This window comes from Carica papaya, chromosome 4 (genome assembly GCF_054855325.1).
Source record: "Carica papaya isolate Zhongbai chromosome 4, ASM5485532v1, whole genome shotgun sequence".
Lineage (NCBI taxonomy): Eukaryota > Viridiplantae > Streptophyta > Magnoliopsida > Brassicales > Caricaceae > Carica > Carica papaya.
The window spans coordinates 3,808,803-3,830,223 of record NC_142312.1 but is presented as its reverse complement, the minus strand read 5'-3'; the positions used below and the strand labels follow the sequence as shown (position 1 = coordinate 3,830,223).

The window sequence follows — 21,421 nt, the reverse complement described above, 5'->3', positions numbered from 1 at the left end:
GCTAATTAATTAGAAGACAAGCCACGTGATTCCATTTCCATCTAGCTGCTACCGGCATATATACAGCCACCATGCACGTGCTACCGACTCGTTTGGTTTGTGCTAAAGTTGGTACCGTCGCTGTTCCGTTCCGTGAAAGTGTATTTTGTAATCTTTAATTTAAAAATATAATAAAGTTTTTAATAATTAATTTAATTTTATCATCCCAATTCTACTAATATATTTACACCAGACGGAATTTATTAACGGCAAATATAATTGAAGTGATTGACGTTTGTCTCCCCTACAAAATGAAAAAAGCTCGGAGTTGGCACATGGCAGACCCTTTTACAGCCTGGTTCTTGCTCAACAATGCACCTTCCTTCTATACTTTCCATTACTAATATCTCCCTCTTCTTTCTGTCTCTGTGTATATATACACACGCACACACACAGAGACAGCGACCTATGTATATTTTCCTTTCACAGTCACAGTCACAGTCACAGTCACATATAGAAGATACATAACACACACACACACACATGGCTAGCACTCTTGCTGCTTTGCTGGTACTTCTTTTCTCTCTTCTGCTTCTCCATGGAAGTGAAGCTGATGATCAACAATATTTGGTAATCTTTATAATCATATATACATATATATCTACTTTATATATTACATAATCAACATTTCTTGATTACTTTAACATTTCTATATATTTGCATGGTTTACAGATCAGTACTGAGACGATGAACTACAGTGTTGGAGCACCAACACCGAGCCCCTTACCCCACCCCATAGGTACATGATCTACGTATATATATATATATAATGTGTATGTATGTATATACTGATTGGTAAAGATATATACGTATAATAGATTGTGGAGCGGAGTGTGGGAGAAGGTGCTCGGAAACAAAGAGGCCGAATCTGTGTAAAAGGGCATGTGGGAGTTGCTGTAAGAAGTGTAGTTGTGTTCCTCCGGGCACATCTGGCAACCTTGACGCTTGTCATTGTTATGCTAACCTTACAACCCACGAAGGCGTTCATAAATGTCCCTGAACTAATCTATACAAATACCTATATATATATATATCTATATATATTGGAAGGTGATTAATTATTTCTTTCGGGGAAATGTAAAATGAAAAAGTTTCCAGTGAGCAGGAAATTAATTCAATACAGTCTCTCTTGTTTCGTTCAATTTCATGCTTTTTTACGGGAAAATAATAATAAGTTGGTAATATTTGGTTAGTGTGATATATATATTAATATATATATATATATGTATACAACAATATATGTATATGCATGTTTAATTCTATTACAATTGATTTATATGTAGTAAATAATTAAAATCTAAAAATATAATAAATCTGAACTAATTTTGAAAATTTCTCGTAACATAATCTAAATAGATGACACTATGGACTCATAGATGAGATATTGGGTTTGATCTAATGATATCTGATATTAACATTTATAAATATAAATACTAAACTACGTAATATGTTAAAGATAAATGAAAATTTTAAATATATAAATATAAATATGTTTCAAAAATATATAATATGGATTAGTAATGAAATAATTCTTTTTATTCTAGAAATAATTAATTTGAGGGAATATATATATATATATATGTATATGTATATATTAAAGGAGATCACATAAATTATCCCAAAAAATTCTCCTTGTGACTTTTTTTTTTTTTTTGGTTTTAAACTTGGAAATATATTTGAATTTGCAACATGATGGAAAGCAAAACGTGAAATATATGATTCACAATTCTATATATGTAAATAATTTCAATCGTGTTTTGCATATAGACTTACCAAATATTTCACGAACATACCATATACATTCATATATACATACATATATGCATATACAGACACACCTACTACCATATACATATATATTGTCAATTAAGAGAAATAGAAAAGTATCATATGGGGCAGAAAATCTTTCCAATAATTAAGGTAAAGCACTAAAGCCTCGAGTACAGATTTACAGATGCATTGTATGGTACCCGACTACTATCTATATATATATATTGGTAAAATCAAATGAATTATTATAATTATTTTTGTAACGTTAAATTCCTAATTTGCAGAAATTTAAAAAAAAAATATTTACATAAATGTTGGTAAAATCAGATGAATTTTTTTATAAAAAAAAATTCAAGTCAAATTCCTAATTTACATAAATTGGAAAAAAAAAAAAAAAGAGTCAAATACTAATACTAGTAATTAAATTTTAAGCCCGTCAATTGGGCAAAGTAGCGAACTGTTAAACAGTAGCCGGAGGAAATAAATATTCAAAACAAAATCCTCTCAACGGCTAGTTTTTGCAAGCGCGTTTTGTGAATCTGTGCCAGCAAAGGCTCTAACGGTAACTTTCACCGTTTAATTTGGCTAATCTCTCTCTTTATAAACCCTCCAAACTCATCCCAGCGAACATCTACTTTCTCTATCTTCTCCTTCTTCTGCATCCTCCGTCTCGTTGATTTCTCTGCAATCCTTCTCCGCCATTAAAGATCAGCTTCTATCTCTGTGATCCAGATTCTTCAATGGAGACTCCGTCCTCAACAAGAAGAGTAACAAGGTCGCAGACTCTGGCTACTGTGAATAACCTAGACTGCAACAGCAACTGCAACAACAATATTCCCATGTCAAGTGAGTGATCTTTCTCTCGATGACAGAAATGGGTCTGAATCTATGAAATTTCTGCGAGATTGAAGAAAAATCTTTTCTTTCTTTTCTTTTTTGCGATCCTGGCAAGTCGGTTCCCTTTACCTTCTTGTTCTCGTTGAAGATCAAGATTGATTTTCTTTTGGTTGTTAAGGGTTTTGACTGATTTTGCAGGAAAGATTGAGGAATCTGGGCAGGGCCTTTCGGCAAGACAAAGAAATACTAAACAGCAACAAGATCGATCTGCGCTTATAGATATAACAAATGACTCGCCCATCGTTGGGCTGGCAATGGGGAGCTTGGAAACTCCATCATCCGCCATTGCCAAGTTGCGGAACAGCAGAGCCAAGAAGACACCTGGGTCTGGTGAGGCACTTCTCAGAGGTCAAGTAAAGACTCTTTTGCAAAAAGTGGAAGAGGAAGCTGAGTTTTCCAAGCTTTCATTGGACAAGACTCGTCGATTTCCTCACCTTCAAGGTTTTGCCAATTCTCCTATGGGACTTCTGGCGCCAACTCCATCAAACACGCCGCAAGTACACAATCTGGAAGCGATTGAGGTTGCTTCTCCGGTTGTTGAGGAAGTCATATCTCAGGTTTGATTTCTTCTTGTTTATGTGCAGTCCGAGTCCAGAAAATCAAACCATTCATTAATCATATAATCAAATGATTGCAGGCGGAGAGTGATGAAATGTTTGATGGAAAAAATGATATGGGGATTACTCGTTCTCTGCTGCTTGATTTCTCTGAGAAATCATCAGAGCAATCCGATAATTCATCGGGATGCTCCTCTGTGCTGAGTTACGAGGGAATGATAGCAGGAGAAAGCGGGGAGAAAGAGAAGATAACCCCAGATGATGATGATGCTTCCATTTGGTCTATTCAGGTCAATGCAAGTGTCAATGATGATGAAGAAGAAGAAGAAGAAGAAGACATTGAAGAAAACTACGAGCCGGAAGAAAAAGATGAAGACAATGGAGGAGAAGTAGATGATGATAATGGATTGCTTGACAAGCTGTGTGAAGATATGAACAAGATGACTGTGAGAGAGAAGATAATGGCTGAATTTGCTGGAAAGCACACAAGATTTGTTTACGACAGTGACGATGAATTAGTAGAAGAGGAGGTAGAAGAAGAGAATGAGGAATCTGGAGATTTCTTGCAGTTGAAAGGCTGGCCGACACCAAAAGGAAAACATTTGCGCTTTTCCATGGCAGAAGAAGAAGGAGAAGAAGAATAGTGTGTGCGTGTGCGTGATGGTGATTTCATTGTTAACTGTCTTTGTTGATTGACGCATTGTTCTGGGATTGGGTTTTCTCCGTGGTGGATAGCGAAATCTATACTTGATCAGAATGTTGACGCTGAATCACAAATTAAGTGATTGAACCTTTTTTTTTTACCCAATAAAAAGGATAACATTCAACTTCTTTTTCCTTATTTTCCGAGAATTAAATCTAAATCTGTTAGTCCAAAATTATTTCTTATTTTCATTTATTTGTTCCGAAAATATCAAATCTGTAAATTTTAAATTACACTTTAAACAAATTTAAACAAATTGTTGTTTGAAAAATAAATTACTAAAAAACATCACTAATGTGCGAAATTAAGGTGATACTGAAAGTATGTGCAAAATTTTACACCAAGTGTCCATTTATGCGAATATATATATATATAGTTAAATGTAGAAATTTTTTTTTTTTCTTGAAACGATAAGGAGGAAGAGCTTTAGAGACACAAAGAAAAAAAAGTTCGCGGATTATATTGCACATTAAAAATGACTCTAATTAATTTCTCTATGAATTAAATATCAAAAGGCCCACCAATATATTATATACATGCGTACACAATATTTACAGCCTAGAAGAAAAAAAAGCTGCCTCGCCGTCCCACCGGAAGAGGGTGGAAGTGCCGATACGCCTGCCATTGACCAAAATGTACAGCTACTACATTCACCACATACTCAAAACCAGGGATGCCATGTTGGATCCATCATGCACAGGTTTCGGGGTGTCAATGCTGCTTCGACAAGCTCCGTAACGCCCCTTTGCACCGACTGCGGTGGCTCTAAAGCATTCTCCTCCTGAAATGAAAGCAGTCCAGACAACAATATAAAAACGTTACTAACTCAATTAAACATGCACACCTTGCGTGACATGAGATTTCACCATGTGTCACTCCAGTTGTGTTGAGACTAATTTGCTTACCCCGAAAGATGAAGGCTAAATTTTAACACATTGTTTTGTTATTTTGCAGGAACGAGGAAAAAGAAGAATTGATGTCATTCTCTTTAACTTCTAAAGGAGATTGTTACAGTAAGCTCAAATTTTGTGTTAGACGTTAATATTTGAAGAAAAATAGTTTTTAAAAATTTTAATCTTAATGTAATTGTTGAAGCACTTGATAGTGAGATTAGGCCTTATTCTTCTAAAAGGAGGGCAGAAAAATTGGCAGATATATACCTCTTCAGAGACACATTGTGGGGCAATTTCATTGATCCGACCAATAACACTCTCTACATTAGCAATAATCTTGTGCTTGAACTCTGTTGGGTTCAAATTACCAGCTCCAGCAACAGGGGCCATGGGCATCCCAAGTGGCCTTCTCCAAGACCACGAAAGCAGCTCATCACGGAAAAACATGGCTAATTGATACCATAAATGTTGAATTTGCTGCAACAAAGATTTTTAGGGAAAGACAGAGACATCAGTTTCTTAAGCAACAGTGCCTTCAGCCTAGTACATCAATCAATTGAGAAACTGCCAAGTTCCCAGTATAACTTACTTTAGGTGAGACCACAGCCTGAGCTGCAGCACACATAGCCGAAACAATGAGGCCTTCAACTCCAAAATGGGAGAAGAATGCTTGCATGTTCCTTGTCAATCGAAAAGGCACTGGTTCATTAAACTCGATCACTCCATTTGCATCATATGCAGGGTGAAAATCTGTCTGGAATAACTTTCCAGTATTCTTTGCAAATAAAATCTTATTCGGGGACCGTCCTCCAATTTGGAGCATGAAAGACATGAAACTTGAAAGGGCCAGTTGGATAGCAAATTGTTTCTTGAAAGCCCACAAATGGTTTCCACTCGGCAGAGTCTTGTACATGTATTGGGAGAAGATACCATCAGTCACTAGGGTCTTTGTAACATCTGTATATGCCTGGAGGCGAAGATCTACAACAGCTTCTGCTGATACTTGGCCAGATATAGCTTTGTTTAGTTGCTCCTTGAAGTAGGTGATGGGGAGATCTGCCTCCCGATCATTTCTTGCACAGTGATTCTCGTACACCTCGAGGAAGGTGCTGTACATTAAATCATCCTCAACCATCCGTACCTGTTCATTGAGATACATTAATACGAAAAGAATTCATAGACAAGGTTTTCCTTGCAGATATTTTTAATCAGAGTAGCCGCATGCTCTATTCAGTGAAACCTCGTGTAGGGGAACAGTGTGCAATGAGAAAAGCAACACAATTCTCAGAGAAAATAAATGTCTCAAAGCCACTTGGTCTGGCATGCAACGCTACTACAAAATCTCATTTAACAACTTCAAGTCTACCTTGTTCATCGAGCAGAAAACTTCAAAAACTGGGATTTGTAATCGCACAGTTAAATTACCTGAGACCAAACCGGAATAATAATTGGTGCATGAATGCATATATGGCGTCGTCTGGATTCCTTGTGCTTATCAAACATTTGGTTCATTACACGGAAAAGCTGCAAGATTCTTTCGTCACTTCTAGCATTAGGGGTCAAAGATGTCTGGACAATGAAATGCCGTTGAGAACCATCACAACCTATCATAGTCAAACGCCGGAAACTACTTCCATGCCTTCGAACAATTGGTATATCAGCTCCAATCCGGTCTAACTTCACTGTATGATCGGGTGCAATTTCCTGGATGATTCAATACACAATTAGTTTAAAAAAACTAAAAATAGATAAACAAGAAGGACAAGTGGAAACCCCTTTCCACAGGGTTAGAGACTTTTGGATGTACCCTCCACCCGGATCACAGACCACAGGCCCACACTAAAGAGGGACAGCTGATAGACCTAATAGACTTTGTTTCTGCCTGTAAAAAGCTTTTGTACATGACAACCATTCCCCCATAAAAGTACTTAAAAAAAAAAAAACACAGATAGACCAGCATGAATGAAGACTGACATGCAAATACAAGCACAGAAAAAATTCTGAGCAGCCCAAAAGTCATGAATCATAAATCCTGGCTGGAGAATTTAACTAGACCATTCAGATGAAGATAATGATATGGGACCATCTAGCATAATTTTTGTTAATATAGGACTATACTACTATAATTAAATAATTAAAATATAGCAAGTCTTTATATTTTGTTAAAGTTTAGTCCTGTAGTTAGTAGTCTTACTTTTTTGCGGTTCCCTGGTGAAGGATTATAGTTATAATCTGCTATATAGACATCCTATAAATTACATGGGTGGTTCATTATTTTTAGACAGTCTGCTTACAAATAAAAGTATTGAATTGAGGGCCTAACAACACCATGCCTGTGATTTTGATTGTTGTCAATTCCTTTGATTGTGGATTTGATTAATCTTTTGTTTTCTTTATTTTTCCTCCCTATAAACTCTACATTGCTATGCAACATCAGATAACAACTAGAGACTTTAATGATTAAAAGAAAAGGAATTTAACACCCAATTATTACCTGATCAGTAAAGTACTGCCCTGGGATCTCAACATCAACCACATGGAAGTCGCGCAACACCCTGCTTTCTTCTTCCAGCCTCAAGACAGCTGGAAACCTGTCCTCAACATTGCTCTGGAGGACATTTTTCCAGTGTTTCAATCTTTCAGTCAATTCTGATAGCGTGGCTGGGAAAGTAGCTGCACTTTCTGGATCAAGGTCACGCTCAAAATCCTGCTTGTACTCTCTCACAAAATCCACATGCTTTGTCACAGCATCTGCAGAGAAGCAAGCTCTGCAAACACCAGATAGCTCCTTCTTAAGAGACTGGGGAACCTCCGCTGTAGTGGCAGTTGGATATTTGTAGCAGCGATGCAACAAAGCATTAACCACAGCCAGAAGCCTCTCCTCTGGCAAAGTAACAAATCTTGAACCAATTTCAGTGAGAAGAATCTGAAAAGGAGAACCATCCAATTTCATAAAACGTACTAGTCATAAAAGAGCAAAACATAATTCAGAAAATAGCCCATAAAAATAAGGTCCGTTTTACTTGTGTCACAGTCAATGGACAAAGAAGTAGGATGCAATCCTCTTTCTTGATAAATAATGGTAACTATTAGATTGATATACAGATAGAGAGCATATCTTAGCATCTTCATCAACAAAATAAATTCATTAAATACATAAAGATATCTGGAAAAAAATAGCCACCTCAAGTTCACCAGCCAAATTACTGTGCTTGCTTCTTAAAGCCTCCATTATATCCTTTGCAGAATCAAAAGCAATGGCAGCAGAGACTGGCACCAAAGCACCACCATTACGCCTCGTTGTGTTCTGATTACCTTCATTAACTGCTGAATTTTGTTGCAGAGGTTGGTTACTCCCTGAATTCACACTGTTTTCAGCTATTGTGGAACGGTCAGGTTCTTGCCCGTGAGAATTTCCACTATCATGTGATCCAATCCCACCACTAGATTGAGCACCCTGATTGTCTGAGCCTAAAATAGAACCACTATGACCAGCACTGGGGATATTTTGCTGTAGCCTTTGCTGAGCCATTGCCATTCTACTTAGATCAGATTTATTGACAGCATCCCGGCGCTCAAGCAAATATGTTCGGAGCCAGTAATATAGAGCCTAAAATTTCAAAGAGCAGATTTAATTAGAATGCATGCCTGTTATATCTATTAATAATCTTCTTATTAGTATTTAAGAAACGAAAGATACCTGTGGATATACAGTTGCAACTTTTAGCAGCACAAGCTTGCAATGAGGTGCTTCTGATCTCTGCAGGGAAAGTAACAATTGAGGGATCCAGGAAAGCCACACCCAATGTGGTATTTGGTCCAGGTACTTATCAAAAGGCCTTCCCACAGACTCATTGGTCGTATCAAAGCTTAGAAGATAAAGAACACGGGCTAAATGACTCCTGGAATTAGAGACACCAAATTTTATTCCTTGAAGAAAGCAGCTGACAGCATATTCTAACCAAATTTCGTCATGGGTTTCTTTATAGGCCTGTAAAAGGGAAGCGGCAGATCACTCAGTTTTCAGTCATCACCATGGCCAATATTAGAAAACAAATGAAAATAGTACCATATCACAATAATTCCCCCAGCTTATCCATCCTTTGGGCAAATTCTTGAAAAGGGTAATTGCATTGGAATATGCTATATTAGCACCTTCGGAGTCATTTAGCTTCAAGAGAAAATCCCCTCTGAGGCGAAAAATTTGAGCTTTGTGTTTAACAGGAAAATATTCCAGATTAGTGCTGTTGATCAAATTAAGACCGCTAGTAAGCTCTCCCTTCATTTCCAGATAAGCTTTTGCCTGTTCTTTTATCTTAACAAAGGCTTCCTGTACAAAAGTAAAAGAACCAATAAGAACGTCCACCTGTAGATTACCCAACGCTATACTTTTCATTACATGACCAATAAGCAGGAAAAATGGAAATTTTGTGAAAGAAGTTTTAGGCCTATAAACAGTGGACTTTGCACTTGTGGAAATTCATGGAGTGATTGGAGATGATAGAAATTGCTAATAAAAAATCAAATGCTGAATCAACTTGCAAGGATCATCTTAGAGATTTCACAAAAGCCCCAAAAGAAACCTTGACTGGAGAATCCTACCAGCTAGGTTGTTGCCATTGGATGAAAAGTTATCCTCCATTTTCCTTAAAAAAGTTGGTAGTCCTTACATTTTGCTTTCCCTAAACTAAGGCAGTAATTAATGCATCCAGTACCTGCACCTCCATCGTTGAATGTCCGTACATCTTTTCAAGAATTTGCACGCAAACATCATAAAGCCCTTGCTTGCGAGCAATTCGAGCTAGTTTATTGACATTCCATGCTTTGTCACGATAACCTAGGTGATGTAGTTGTGTATTTGAGCTGCCGAAATCCTTGAATGCATCTATAACAGCATTATACATTTCATTCCTCCATTGGAGCAAATCATACCACACTGACATATTATCCCATTCATTTGGAGTTCTCAATCTCCAAGTCTCGAGGATGTCCTTGAGATCAGCATAAAGATTTCCATGTACACCAACAACAGAGCTTCCCGCAAGTTTGTTTCCATTAGAAATATCTACTAGAATTCTAGATGATTCTTGAAATTCAACCAACTGTTGAAATTGCTGCAACAGAGGTATCTTAGCATGAACAGACATTTCAGGCAACTGCCACCACTGTTTTAAAGCAAGATCAACACCTTTCCCCACTTCGTTTTCTGCATCCCCCACACCATTTGTGTTCCTGTCATGAAGAGTAAAATAGGCTCGAATTAGGTGAACTTTTGGAGTTTCTTCTACTTGTGCCTTAGACATTACATGGTCCTTCATATACGCCCAATCGGGAAGCTTCCAAAGACTATCAAACAGTATCTCATAATTCTCAATGTTCTTTCCAAAGTCCACTAATGCATCCCACTGACTAAGCTGAGTAGCACAGTAAAGCCACTGCTCTTCCCAAAGACACATCTCAGCCTTAGGTACTGTATTGTTATATGTGCCTTGAGTTGCCTTAACCATAGCTTGATAAAAGAGGCTTTGAGCATGCTGCCAGTAACCATGTTGAACCAGTGAAAGCCCAGCTCTGGTTTCTACAGTAATTGACCTTTTCTTCCATAATCCACACCTCATGTCTTCTTCATTTAACAACCGATAAAGCTCAGCCAGAGACTCGGCACATTTTGTGTCATTCATGAATAGCATAACATGACTCTCCAGCAAAGCCAATGCAAGATGCCATGCATTGTAAGTTTTTCCTATATATTTTATGAGTTCACTTGGCATCCGAGGTTGAGGGTGGCTCAACTGAAGCCCTTCCAGAAGTGCTTGCACAACATTTGGTCTGCTAGCTTGCTGCTTCTTATGGTAATCTTTTGACAGGAGAGTTATCATGGGTTTAGCAAGTGCTACCTGCTCTTCTTTGTGCAATGTAACCCACACAATAGGAAAAACTAACACCCACAGATTGTAAGCAACATTAGCATCCGTGTGAGCCAACTCCCTCAAAGGTATAACAACATCAGCCACCTATAAGGGCATAAAAGATTAACATTGTGAGTGCTATAGTCCCCGAGAGATCCCAAATAAACTACTAAAAAAAAATCCAACCAATTTACGTAGAGAGGAATGCAATAATAAGCAAAGCAAATATGAAGTTAGGAGATTATAGCTGTTTGTTGAGGTTTGAAAGAAAGGAAACAAGGACTGAGCTGATAATAGTTTATCAGCACTTAACTGCTGTCACAGCAGGAAAGAAACTTTCCAAACATGACACGGGCTGAAGATCATCAACCATAATATTGTAGAATGATATGACATCAAGTAAATCACCTGGAGTTTGCTCATTTCATTCAGAAACTGTGCATGCTTCAGGACAAGGCTATCAAAAGTTAATGGTGCCTCCTCAGAACCCTCTGCTATATCAGCGACTTGGTGTTGCATTCCAGAATTATCTGAAGGAGTACCTGAAACCACGAGTCGCAGAACCCGGGCAGAGTTTGGAGCAAGAGTGATTGGTTTGTCCTCAATTAAGATAGCCAGAAGAAGATCAAGACCCTGTTTGAGCCAGAAGACATCACTTAAAGCTTCCCAGTCCTGGCTTTGGATAATAAACTGCAACCTTGCGAACAATGTTTTCGCAAGAGATTCATGATATAGTAAGAAGAACTTCATCCTCATTTCAGGATCCCTTGCCCGTAAACCAAGCATGAATTGCCTTTCCACCTTCTGAAACACCTCTTGACGTAGAGCCAGAGGATATCTGGAATTCAATCAAATCATATTTATTCAGATATCGGTGAAATAAAAGGAAGCTAACAACCCAATATTTGACACAAAAAGACTTACTTATTTGAGTCAGCACAAATTCCGTATAGAAGCTGAAGATACTTCCCATCCCATTCTTCCAGGCAAGTAGAGGGGAAGTTATGTTTATCAACTTGGGAAAGCTTCTGAAGGAAGGAGACTATATCCTTTGGAGTCAGGAAAGCAGTAGAGGCAGCAGAAGTGCTTGGCTTGCTAAAATCATCTTCCACCCACCCTTTTATCACATCAAGTATACATATAAGTACACTAGCATCAGTACCTTTGTCAGAAAGCAGGGCATTCAAGATCTGAGTTACAGATCGTTTGCACTCCGGCACAATCATGACCCTTTCAGTAATAAGTTTCAAAACAGATTTCAGGTTAGAGATGACAACTCCAACGTCAGCACCGTGACGAGTGGAAGTAACTGCAGAATCTGGATCTGTTCGCTGACCCTGAACATGGAAATAAGGTCGCTTTGCTCAAAACAACCACAGTACAATTAGAAGTCTGCTAAATTTAAGATCAAACAACAAGATAAGAGTAAAGGTGGCAAGCAAAGGAAAAGATAAAAACAGTCAGAATATAATAATAGCGAGGATTATCAATGAAGCCATTCAAACAATGGAAAGCAGTGATGCAAACTACTGCCTAAATCAGGAATAAGAGACAAACAATTAGATCTGAATTATTATAGAACAGATAGAAGATATTAACGACAGTTGGGAGTACCAACCATAATATTAACAGGTACAGCATGACAGTATAAAAATATTTCATAGTCCCCACAAGTAACTGTAGTACCAACATGACATTTTCTGTTTGAGAGTAAATGTCTGGTATTGCAGTTGGTAGCATGAGCAGGAAATGCTAGATGCTTGCAACTAGCAAGATATTTCTTTGGATGGAGTTTGCCGCTAAAAAGCTTTCCAGAAATGAACATGCTAGTTACCAACAAAAAACTAAAGAAACAAGATTCAAATGCATACTTGTCTCAAATGAGAGCCTGCCGATGATCCCATATCCCGTGCCAGGCGTTGAAGGATCCTAACCAAAATGTAAGGATCAATGAAACTCTTCTGCACCTCAGTCAAGGTTTTGATGACTAGAAGCACAAAGCCAAGTGAGTTAGAAGAGTTATCATCACCCGATGTTTGTGGAGCTGTAACACTATTGATGTGCTTCTGTATTAGCTCATCAACCTTCTGATACAATAGTTTTATATCTGGAGGAGTACTAGCTGCATCTAGAGGAAAAGCCATGAAAACCATCTTCAACAAGGAGCACAATGATTTTCCAGCATCTAGCATTTTATACTTGAAACAAGGTTCAAGAATCTGAGAAACAAATGAAAAGAAACAACAGCAACACCATCAGTTAATATAAGAATATATATATAATCGAATACTAACTGGAAAAGTTGCTTACGGACCTGGGAAATCTGGGCAATGTTGTTCCTAATGAACAAATGCGGCTGCTTCTCTAAAACCTTGTTCATCACGTCCAAACCTTGTGCAAGAGCTGTGGACGGGTCCTTAGACTGAGATGGCTGGATGCTGCTTAGAAGCTTTTCTAGATAGTTGAACTTGACATTAGCAGTTGGCCAAACCTCCAAAGCTTGTGAAAGCAGCTCTAGTCCTTGTTTGTACATAGTACTTGCTTCCTTGTCCTTAGGTTCAATAACCAAGGAAACCTGTTTCCAGAAAGCCACGTTAAATGCAAGCCTACACTTTACATGTTCCATTACCATTTCTATAAACTTCAACGTAATAAGAGCAAAATTTGAATAAAATGTTTAGCCCTGCTCAAGAAGTAGCTTTATAGGCACCTCACTGAAGTCTAACTATTCGGTATTTGGTTAATAGATGTTTTCAATCAGTTTTAAGCAATGGTAGCAATAACAATGATAATAAGTCATTCTCCAAAATAATTATGCATTTATTTGAAGTGCTTATTGTGCTTTTTTTTGTTTAACACAACCAGTTAATGTGTTCACGTTCTATATCTACGTTTGTAACCAAAGTACAAGGACTTTTTTATAATAAGCATCTTTATTCAAACATGAACCACTTATTTGTAAATCAACATTTGTAAACATTTAGTGCTTTAAGCATATTTCCTTCAAAAATCTTAAAATCCTTCTCAAATTTATACAGTAGAGCCCAAACAAATGGGAGAAAGAAAGATTTATGCTCCAGGTGCATTAAATAATTACTCCAAAATAAAAATAAAGCATAACATCAAGACCAAGAATGATATGAAGTGAATTTGCTAATGCACATTTGATGGAAATTCCAAATTTGACTCAATTTCCAGAAAACCACAGCATGAATGAGAGAGAGCAGCCTCATGTTCACAAATCACCCTCTTTCCTCTCCCTCTCCAAAACGAGGAAAAGAAAGGGTGGGGGGGAGGAGGGGAAGCCACAGCCAGTTCTTGTTGCAGGCTTCAGGCTTAGTCACGGGGCTACATAAGTGACATAGAAGATTGGTTAGTTGATAGCGCAAAAAAGTAACTGCTAGCATGCAGATACAGAAATTGAAAAAGAAAAAAATGCACTACCACCTAACTGGAACCTCGTACTTGCAAATTTCAAGGTGGAATGCTGGTATGTGATTACATACAAAAGAAACAAGATGAAAGAAAAGCCTCACCCTTATAAGAAAATTGATGATCATTTCTTCCATAGCAGCGTTTGGTTTAAATTCTTCATCAGGTTGGCCAGCAGATCCAGGGGTTTCTATATTAGGGATTGATGAGGCACCACCAGGTGACATAACACAGAGGGATTGAAGACCAGGTTCAACTTTAACTCGCTTGCTCGGGTCCTCAGGGAATGAAGATCCATCCAGTGGACGTTTAGGATCAGCACCAGCAGAGCTAGGGTTAAGCCCATCAGTAATCTGTGTGGGGCCATCACCATCAGTTACTATTTTCATTTCATTTTGCCTTTGTCTTTCCCAACTGACCACCAATCCAGCAAGTTCAATAGCAAGACGCCTATTTTCTGCCGTTGTATTATATGGCAAACCAAGCCGACTGAGAGAATTCACCATTTGAGGCACAAATTGCGCTCTGCAACTATAGAACAGATCTGAATGCCGAACAATGAGCTGGAAAATGTGAATCAAATTAGGAATTGAGTGGCCTTCCTCAACCAAAATTTTCTTGGTGTATCTTATCCAAATTGGCATACGCGAATCTCCGAGAGGAAGCCTTTTTGGCAATGCTGGCATTAGTATATCCAGTGCTTGTTTGACCAACATTTTATTCTCTGGCTGGCAAGTTCTAAGAAGTGCAACAAAAACCTACATTTCAAAACCTTACTAGTCAGTATGATAAAATTTTAGGATATCGTGCATATTACAGATCTGAGGTCAGTGGAATGCAGATATGCACATACATGCATGTCTGTTATGTTTTCACAAAATCCACAAGCCCCTTTCTGATAGTTACAAGCATATCATAACATTTAATTCCTCCATGTGTTTAGTTTTTGTAAATTCAAGTTCACTAGAAATATGCTACTCTAGAAAGAATCAGTTTTCACTATGTTAGTTGCAGCTACAAAAGTCTCAAGAAAGAAAACCATTTAGTGATTCTAAACTAAAACTTACTAAGCTGAAGAACTGTTGTTTAAGATTCTGTAAATTGGAAAAATGAGAACTTTTGGATTGAGAAAATACTGATGCAAATTTATCAGTTTTATACTCCAATTTCTGCGGAGATAGTATGGAAGAAACTACCTGAAGAATTATCTTTTCTGGGGCCTGGTAAGCATCCAAGAAGTGGCAAACATTGACAAATGCCCACTGTTTACTGGCACTATCCTCACGTTTAAGATGATTCCATCCAAATTTGATTAGCTCTTTCCTATGATGAACAAGATCATTTTGCAGATACTTCAGAAGCAAAGTTGCTAGTTGCAAAAGTTCTATCCTTAAAGGCTCATCATATTCAGCAGAAACCTAGGAAATACGTGGTGTATGAAGATTAGAAAGTTTCTGGAGCATTGTAAAGCACAAATTTCAAGATGTTGAAAACATATTAAAATTGTGACACTGAGAGATCACCTCTTCTGGAGGATCAAGTAGCTTCTCCACAATTGTTTTTATAATATTAGGGTCTACTACCTCCCAACTTTGGCCATTCTGGAAGGCATGAGCAAGCATTGGAAGAATTAGCATTTGCATAACCACAACCAAATGATCATGGCCAAGTTGTTTTGATTGAAAAAGGTTTAAAAAATGCAAGAGAAGTGCTCTCTTCATGCTGGGTGGATAGCCTTCGGCAACCTGAAACATTAAACGAATTTCTAATACTACCAAACAGATATTATAGACGATATAAAAAATAACTAAAAAGTGACAATCCTAAACTATCAAGCATCGGATATAAAAGTTCAAGTACCTCAATGATATAAAACTCCTTCAAAAAGGTATAATCAATGCGACTATGAAACAAAAAGATGGACAGGATATCAAATAGGACATTTAATTCTGCTTTGTCGTGCCGCAAGTAATTCAAGAAGCATTTGATGAGCCATTTACTTTCCTTCACCTGCATAATGAGATGTTATGAATTAATCGCAAGAGCTGATAATTTAGATGAAAATCACTAAATAGAGTTGAACAAAGGAATTTCCTACCAAGCAGTACAAATGTTAGCAGAAACTTCCAAACTATATTCTTTGGAGATAAATTAAAACAATTTTGCATATAAAAAAAAAATCGAGATCCAACAAAATCATAACAGTTAAAAATGTATCAAAATGACAAAAAGAAGAAATAAATGAAGAATATGATAATGAAAGGATGATGCATTCTAGAGAATAAGCTCTATCCACTATTTTACACTCCAATCAAAATATCTATAAGGTTCCCAAAATCTTCTATAATATGCATAGAATCAATTCATAATTAATAAATCTATGGTTCGGAACCATCCATCACTAACCTATCAAAGCTTCTACCCCTTCAAAAGCTCTCCTAATTCTTTCTTCCCACACAACCAAAAAATAGCAGGGGGAAAATGTTTTTCCCCACCGCTAACACCCTTCCACGGCCAACTCTCATCCCTTACATTGTCTGTCATGACCCAACTGATTCCCAATAATCCATACACCATGATCCATAACTTGTATGCCCATGGACACCACAGCAATATATGATCACAAGATTCTTCTGCACCTTGCACAGGGAGCATCCATTTACCAAAATCTTTCCCCTTCTCCTTAGCTTGTCAAGTAAGTATACATCTGTTCCCTGCCTCCCAAGCAGAAAAAGCCATTCTTGGTGGAGCACTCGTCTTCCAACTTTGCTTGTACGGAAAGCTGGTCTTAGAGGAGTCATTTTTAACTAAGTAATTGTGGAAAGATTTTACGGTGTAAGTACCCTCTGCCCTTAGGCTTCAGACTGGTTGATCATTAATAAATTATATATTATTCTTCAACAAATAATTTCCTCCAGCAAACTGCAGTTAATCTCCAGTGATCTCCTCTCAATCTTCAATAGTGATGCCAAGACAGTGAGCTCCAGACTGATGATAGAAAATCTCCTAATCGACTCCAGAAGTTATTGTTGTCCTTAGTAAAATAGACATAATGCAAGTTCAAAGATAAGAAGGTTCCTTACATAAAGAACCTGAATGTTGAGTTAAACTTTTTTTTTAAATAGAATGTTGAGTTGAACTTATAAAGGAAAGTTTAATCTTTCTGTCAGAGTGTAAATGATAAAGCTCGTCATTCCCGATATTCTAGGATAATTAGGCACCTAACCAATTATTTAGCCCTTACAATTGTGTGATGTCTAGAACATAACAGAGGTAAATGTAACCTAAGATATGCAGCAATAAGGAGTAGGAACACCAAAATTTGCCTGATATATAGAGAACAGAAGATAACAAAAAACATATCCTTCTGAAGGTCAATGAACCTACTTGAACTAAGTTCAGCTCCTGCTCATTTTGCAATCGAGATATTCTTGCCGGAGATTTCCAGACAAGTACCAGAGTATCAAAAACAACGCGGTTACTCGGCAACCAATTGGGTATCAGTTTCACCAATGTTTTAATAAGTGCAAGCCCTTGAAAGTAAGCCTCTGACTTTGCAGCAGGAGTTGCAGATGGCAAATTAGCACTATCAGGTGGAGCACTAACATGGCCTTCATCGCCCAACAAAGCAGTCGGCTGAGTCGAAGATCCAGGGTTCATTACAGTTTCGGATTTCAGCAAAAATTCAGGAAAGGCGCTTGAAAGTATCTTCTGTGGTGACTTTGCAAGTTCATCTCTCAATGGTTGACCAGCATCCGATCTTATTATATACATTAACCTGAATTTGAATAAGGAAAAAAGGAGAGCATAAAACATAATATAAGTTAATTATGCAAACAATTAAGTTCAGAATTTCCGATCAATTTAAGTTTGTAAACAATTAGACATCCAATCCCATCATTTCACGTCATTAAAACCAGTTTCAAGAGTTTGAATCTGGGGTCGCATTTATATTAAAAAAAGATTCAGCTAATGCCGAAAATATGGTGGGCATGTACTTTGTCCATGTTTGGGCCTTGACGGCCAATCCATGAGGCATGCAAAAATACATAAATAATTAAGTTGGCACTTTCTAACTTTTCAAACAATCAGAATACTTCACAATTAATATAAAACAACCACATTATTAACTCTAATCTAGCATCTTATACTTACCGCCTAAAGTATTTTGTGTCACTTAATCGAGCAAGAAAGTAATCAACAGCAAGTGGTGCGTATCGATTTAAAAATTTTGTGAGTGGAAGACGATATGGGCTGTTGATCTCACTATATACTTGTCCGGGCGGAAAGGCCCCTTCCAACTCAATAGTCAACGTAACGAGTTCGTCAAGGAACTTTGACGCAGCTTGAGGAAGCAAGTGAAAAAGCTCAATAATAGCTGCAAAGGAAAAAAATGACAAAACTGATATCTCTATTAAAGAAGCACCAGTTGATTTTTTATTTATCCATGTCTGGATGTCCATGCATAGATTATTCACATCTATTTTTGTAAGCAAGACAAATTACCAGCAGCAATTTTTGGCTCTTCACCAGCCTTCCATGCTTTCTGACTTTGAGCAAGTTTCTCAGGTTCCAACCATTTCTTAAGGTGCTCCAACAACTTGCCACCCAAGGTCACATTAAACCAACTTGACAGAAGTTCAAGCAAGCGAGCCAGACCTTGCAGTAGAGGCATGCTAAGATTTTTAGTGTGTGCCAGGTTGACAAGTATAGGTCGCAGGCTGCTCTGTAGAAGTTCTTTGGGCATCCTCTGCTGATTAATAACCTGAATGAAATAGAACAGACGAGAAAAAAAATCCTGAATTTCACAAAACAAAACATAAGAGGCATATGAAAATTTTGATTAAATTAGAGAGCACATTAGATGGCCATTTTAAATTTCCTCAGCCTCCATGAAACTTCACAACTATCTAAATACTAAGAAAGCAACAAGATAATGGAGAAAAATTACATTTCAGGAGTTCACAGGCTATATAAAATTGGAAATAACGCCACATTACAGCCAATCATTTCTACAGCCATACACAAGCATACTTGCGTAGGCAAATGATAAACGAATTAAAACAAGATATAAGCCAAAACCTGTCTTAGGCCCTCCTTTGCAACAGCTACAATTTCTGGTGTCCGACACGTCAAAGACTTGAAAAACATGGAAATTATCTTCGAACGCAGGTCAGAGTGATTTGGAGTTTTAAAATCAGCCCAAGCCATTGTCGTACAAAGCAGTTCAATGCAAGCAGTTCGAAGTTTGTTTAACGATGTGGCAACCTTAGGGTTCATGAACTTCACAACCCATACATTTTCATCAGCCTCAGCTATTTGCAATGCTTCTTGAAGGAAGTTAACTAATTCTTGAGTCAGCTTCAGAAGAGGTGGCCTCAAGGCTAAACAGAAATTTAGTGCTGTAACTGTCCCAACCTGTAAGCCATACAATAAGGTTATCTTAAAAAGTCAACAAATTGTATAGTGATATTTAACAAAAGAATTTAACCTGTTGATCAACAGTTTTTGATCGAAGGGGGCGCATTATAAGAGGCTGAAGCAAAGGCTGATACAAAGGCTCAAGCAGTTCAGACACCTCGCTACCTGTCCTACTAGCCAAAAGTGCCAAACATGATTGCACATTCTTTCTCACAATGATAGATGCATTGGCATTGAACAACTCAGATGCAAGATAATCAACTACTCCATGAAAACTTTTCCTGCGTGGTTCACTGTTTGCTTCATCAACATTGTTTACCACTCGAAGAACCTGTGTTAGAACCTGACTTGTCTCTTCCTGCTCTTTGCTAGCATACACTGGAAGCCTTTTGAGAACATGTACTAGACCTCGAACAATTTTTACTTGGAAATGGCACAATATCTCAACATTGACCTTTCCAACTAAAGCACCTAGTCCTATAACACCTCCCATTTGTGCTTGCCATGTGTTGCCATAGCAGCAGTGCAAAAGCCGAGGCAGAAGTTGCTCAAAAACTGGGATTCGCACACTTGGGGGTGGTGAATAGACAGGATTCATTGATGGACTAGAAACAATCATAGGAGTGCCAGGACCTCCTCTTGACATAAGTATGTCAGTATGTCTCATGCGAGCAAGGAACAATAGTGTTTCAGCAAACACATTTAGAGCATTAAGAGCAGCTTTGGAATGTAGCCTGTTTTCATCTGCCAGAACATCAACTAATGCATCTAAAAATATCAAGGGATCCAACTCTTTCAGGTTCGAAGAAGTACTACTCTTTGTCCTGGAATTTGAAAAATGCGAAGTGCTTCCAAGTGGAGGAGCCACAGATGATGCACTGGCTGAGTTAGAATCTATATGAAAAATCATTGCAAAATGGCGACAAATGTTGACAAGGAAGTCATCCTTGGGATCACTGAGATCCGATTCTGAACTAGCAGCAATTATGGTCATTAACAGGATCTTGAAAACGGACTTCTCAGCAATAAGTTGGGTCTTTGTCTTTACACCTAAGTCAGCCTGCAAAAGTGAAGGAAGCTTCAATTTGGCGACAAAAGATTGTATTGCTACAAACATTATCTAACTTCCTAAGTTATTGACCAATACAAAATTATAAAAACAAAAGATTTGGTAAGTCAAGAAGAGGACGAGGAAAGATACAAATCATAAAAAGAACCTAAGAATCAACATTAGCATTCAGTAAGGCCATTCTGTAGTGGTACATAAACCATCTCTAATATATCTATAATATAAAGATTTTACCATCTAGGAAATACTGTTAGAGAGACTTCATATGAAGATCCTCTAATGTGGAGACTGGCCATTTAATAAACATGGTGCAATAACAAAAAATACAGCCTCCTTACAACCGAATTGAATCCATAAATATTCAAATATTGAAATACAACTCTCCCATCATCACCATCCCTTACAGTTCCAACTTCCTATGATCAAATATATGCTGAGCAAACAAAATAAGCAGGCATCACAACTTTCTATAGAACGTTCACATGAACAGTCTGGTAACAATTTATCGTGAAAAAAGAATTTTTGGAAGACATGTCCTATAAACTAATAAGTCGGCTCAGGATATTAATTAATTGTTAATGTCTCTTTTCTGAAAATAGAGAGAGAGAAGGACATTCATTAAAATGGCATCAAGAGAATGCCATCCATGCAGTCTTTTAAACCAATGGTGCCTAATACCCATAGAAGTAGTGGAAAGAAAACCATACTTACAAATAAATAAAGGAAAAGGA

At 37.6% G+C, this 21,421-nt stretch overlaps 3 protein-coding genes across 4 annotated transcripts in view; 2 read left to right on the top strand and 1 right to left on the bottom strand.

Annotated features, from left to right (window-relative positions):
• Positions 1–374: 374 nt before the first annotated feature.
• Positions 375–1,231, top strand: LOC110822405 (uncharacterized). Its single transcript, XM_022052520.2, has 3 exons — positions 375–609; positions 712–778; positions 858–1,231. Exons 1-3 carry the CDS (start codon positions 523–525, stop codon positions 1,037–1,039), a joined length of 336 nt encoding a protein of 111 aa, XP_021908212.1. The 5' UTR covers positions 375–522; the 3' UTR covers positions 1,040–1,231.
• A 1,195-nt stretch (positions 1,232–2,426) lies between these two features.
• LOC110822276 (uncharacterized) lies at positions 2,427–4,104 on the top strand. The gene is made up of 3 exons (XM_022052348.2): positions 2,427–2,655; positions 2,845–3,263; positions 3,344–4,104. The coding sequence occupies exons 1-3, from the start codon at positions 2,550–2,552 to the stop codon at positions 3,905–3,907; spliced, it is 1,089 nt and encodes a 362-aa protein (XP_021908040.1). The 5' UTR covers positions 2,427–2,549; the 3' UTR covers positions 3,908–4,104.
• Positions 4,105–4,405: 301 nt separating this feature from the next.
• Positions 4,406–21,421, bottom strand: part of LOC110822194 (Phosphatidylinositol 3- and 4-kinase family protein with FAT domain-containing protein) — a 30,497-nt gene continuing 13,481 nt past the window's right edge. The window contains exons 14-35 of one of the 2 annotated variants that reach the window (XM_088217421.1): positions 19,692–20,681; positions 19,283–19,618; positions 18,707–18,965; positions 18,356–18,578; positions 17,588–17,978; positions 16,061–16,210; positions 15,724–15,945; positions 15,397–15,618; positions 14,305–14,958; positions 13,083–13,343; positions 12,640–12,987; positions 11,693–12,126; positions 11,177–11,606; positions 9,575–10,873; positions 8,929–9,189; positions 8,560–8,850; positions 8,044–8,469; positions 7,354–7,785; positions 6,285–6,563; positions 5,449–6,000; positions 5,127–5,336; positions 4,406–4,747 (exon numbers count right to left, since the gene is read on the bottom strand). In XM_088217421.1, coding sequence (XP_088073547.1) covers positions 4,628–4,747; positions 5,127–5,336; positions 5,449–6,000; positions 6,285–6,563; positions 7,354–7,785; positions 8,044–8,469; positions 8,560–8,850; positions 8,929–9,189; positions 9,575–10,873; positions 11,177–11,606; positions 11,693–12,126; positions 12,640–12,987; positions 13,083–13,343; positions 14,305–14,958; positions 15,397–15,618; positions 15,724–15,945; positions 16,061–16,210; positions 17,588–17,978; positions 18,356–18,578; positions 18,707–18,965; positions 19,283–19,618; positions 19,692–20,681 — 8,790 coding nt within the window. In that variant the 3' untranslated portion in view covers positions 4,406–4,627. The remainder of the gene's footprint in view (positions 4,748–5,126; positions 5,337–5,448; positions 6,001–6,284; positions 6,564–7,353; positions 7,786–8,043; positions 8,470–8,559; positions 8,851–8,928; positions 9,190–9,574; positions 10,874–11,176; positions 11,607–11,692; positions 12,127–12,639; positions 12,988–13,082; positions 13,344–14,304; positions 14,959–15,396; positions 15,619–15,723; positions 15,946–16,060; positions 16,211–17,587; positions 17,979–18,355; positions 18,579–18,706; positions 18,966–19,282; positions 19,619–19,691; positions 20,682–21,421) is intronic. The other variant, XM_088217422.1, reaches the window with a different exon arrangement.

Coding starts and splice junctions, on each gene's coding strand:
- LOC110822405 (XM_022052520.2), top strand. CDS start 523: ATGGCTAGCACTCTTGCTGCTTTGCTGGTACTTCTTTTCTCTCTTCTG. Junction 610..711: donor CTGATGATCAACAATATTTG/GTAATCTTTATA, acceptor CATGGTTTACAG/ATCAGTACTGAGACGATGAA. Junction 779..857: donor CCCCTTACCCCACCCCATAG/GTACATGATCTA, acceptor TACGTATAATAG/ATTGTGGAGCGGAGTGTGGG.
- LOC110822276 (XM_022052348.2), top strand. CDS start 2,550: ATGGAGACTCCGTCCTCAACAAGAAGAGTAACAAGGTCGCAGACTCTG. Junction 2,656..2,844: donor CAACAATATTCCCATGTCAA/GTGAGTGATCTT, acceptor CTGATTTTGCAG/GAAAGATTGAGGAATCTGGG. Junction 3,264..3,343: donor TTGAGGAAGTCATATCTCAG/GTTTGATTTCTT, acceptor AAATGATTGCAG/GCGGAGAGTGATGAAATGTT.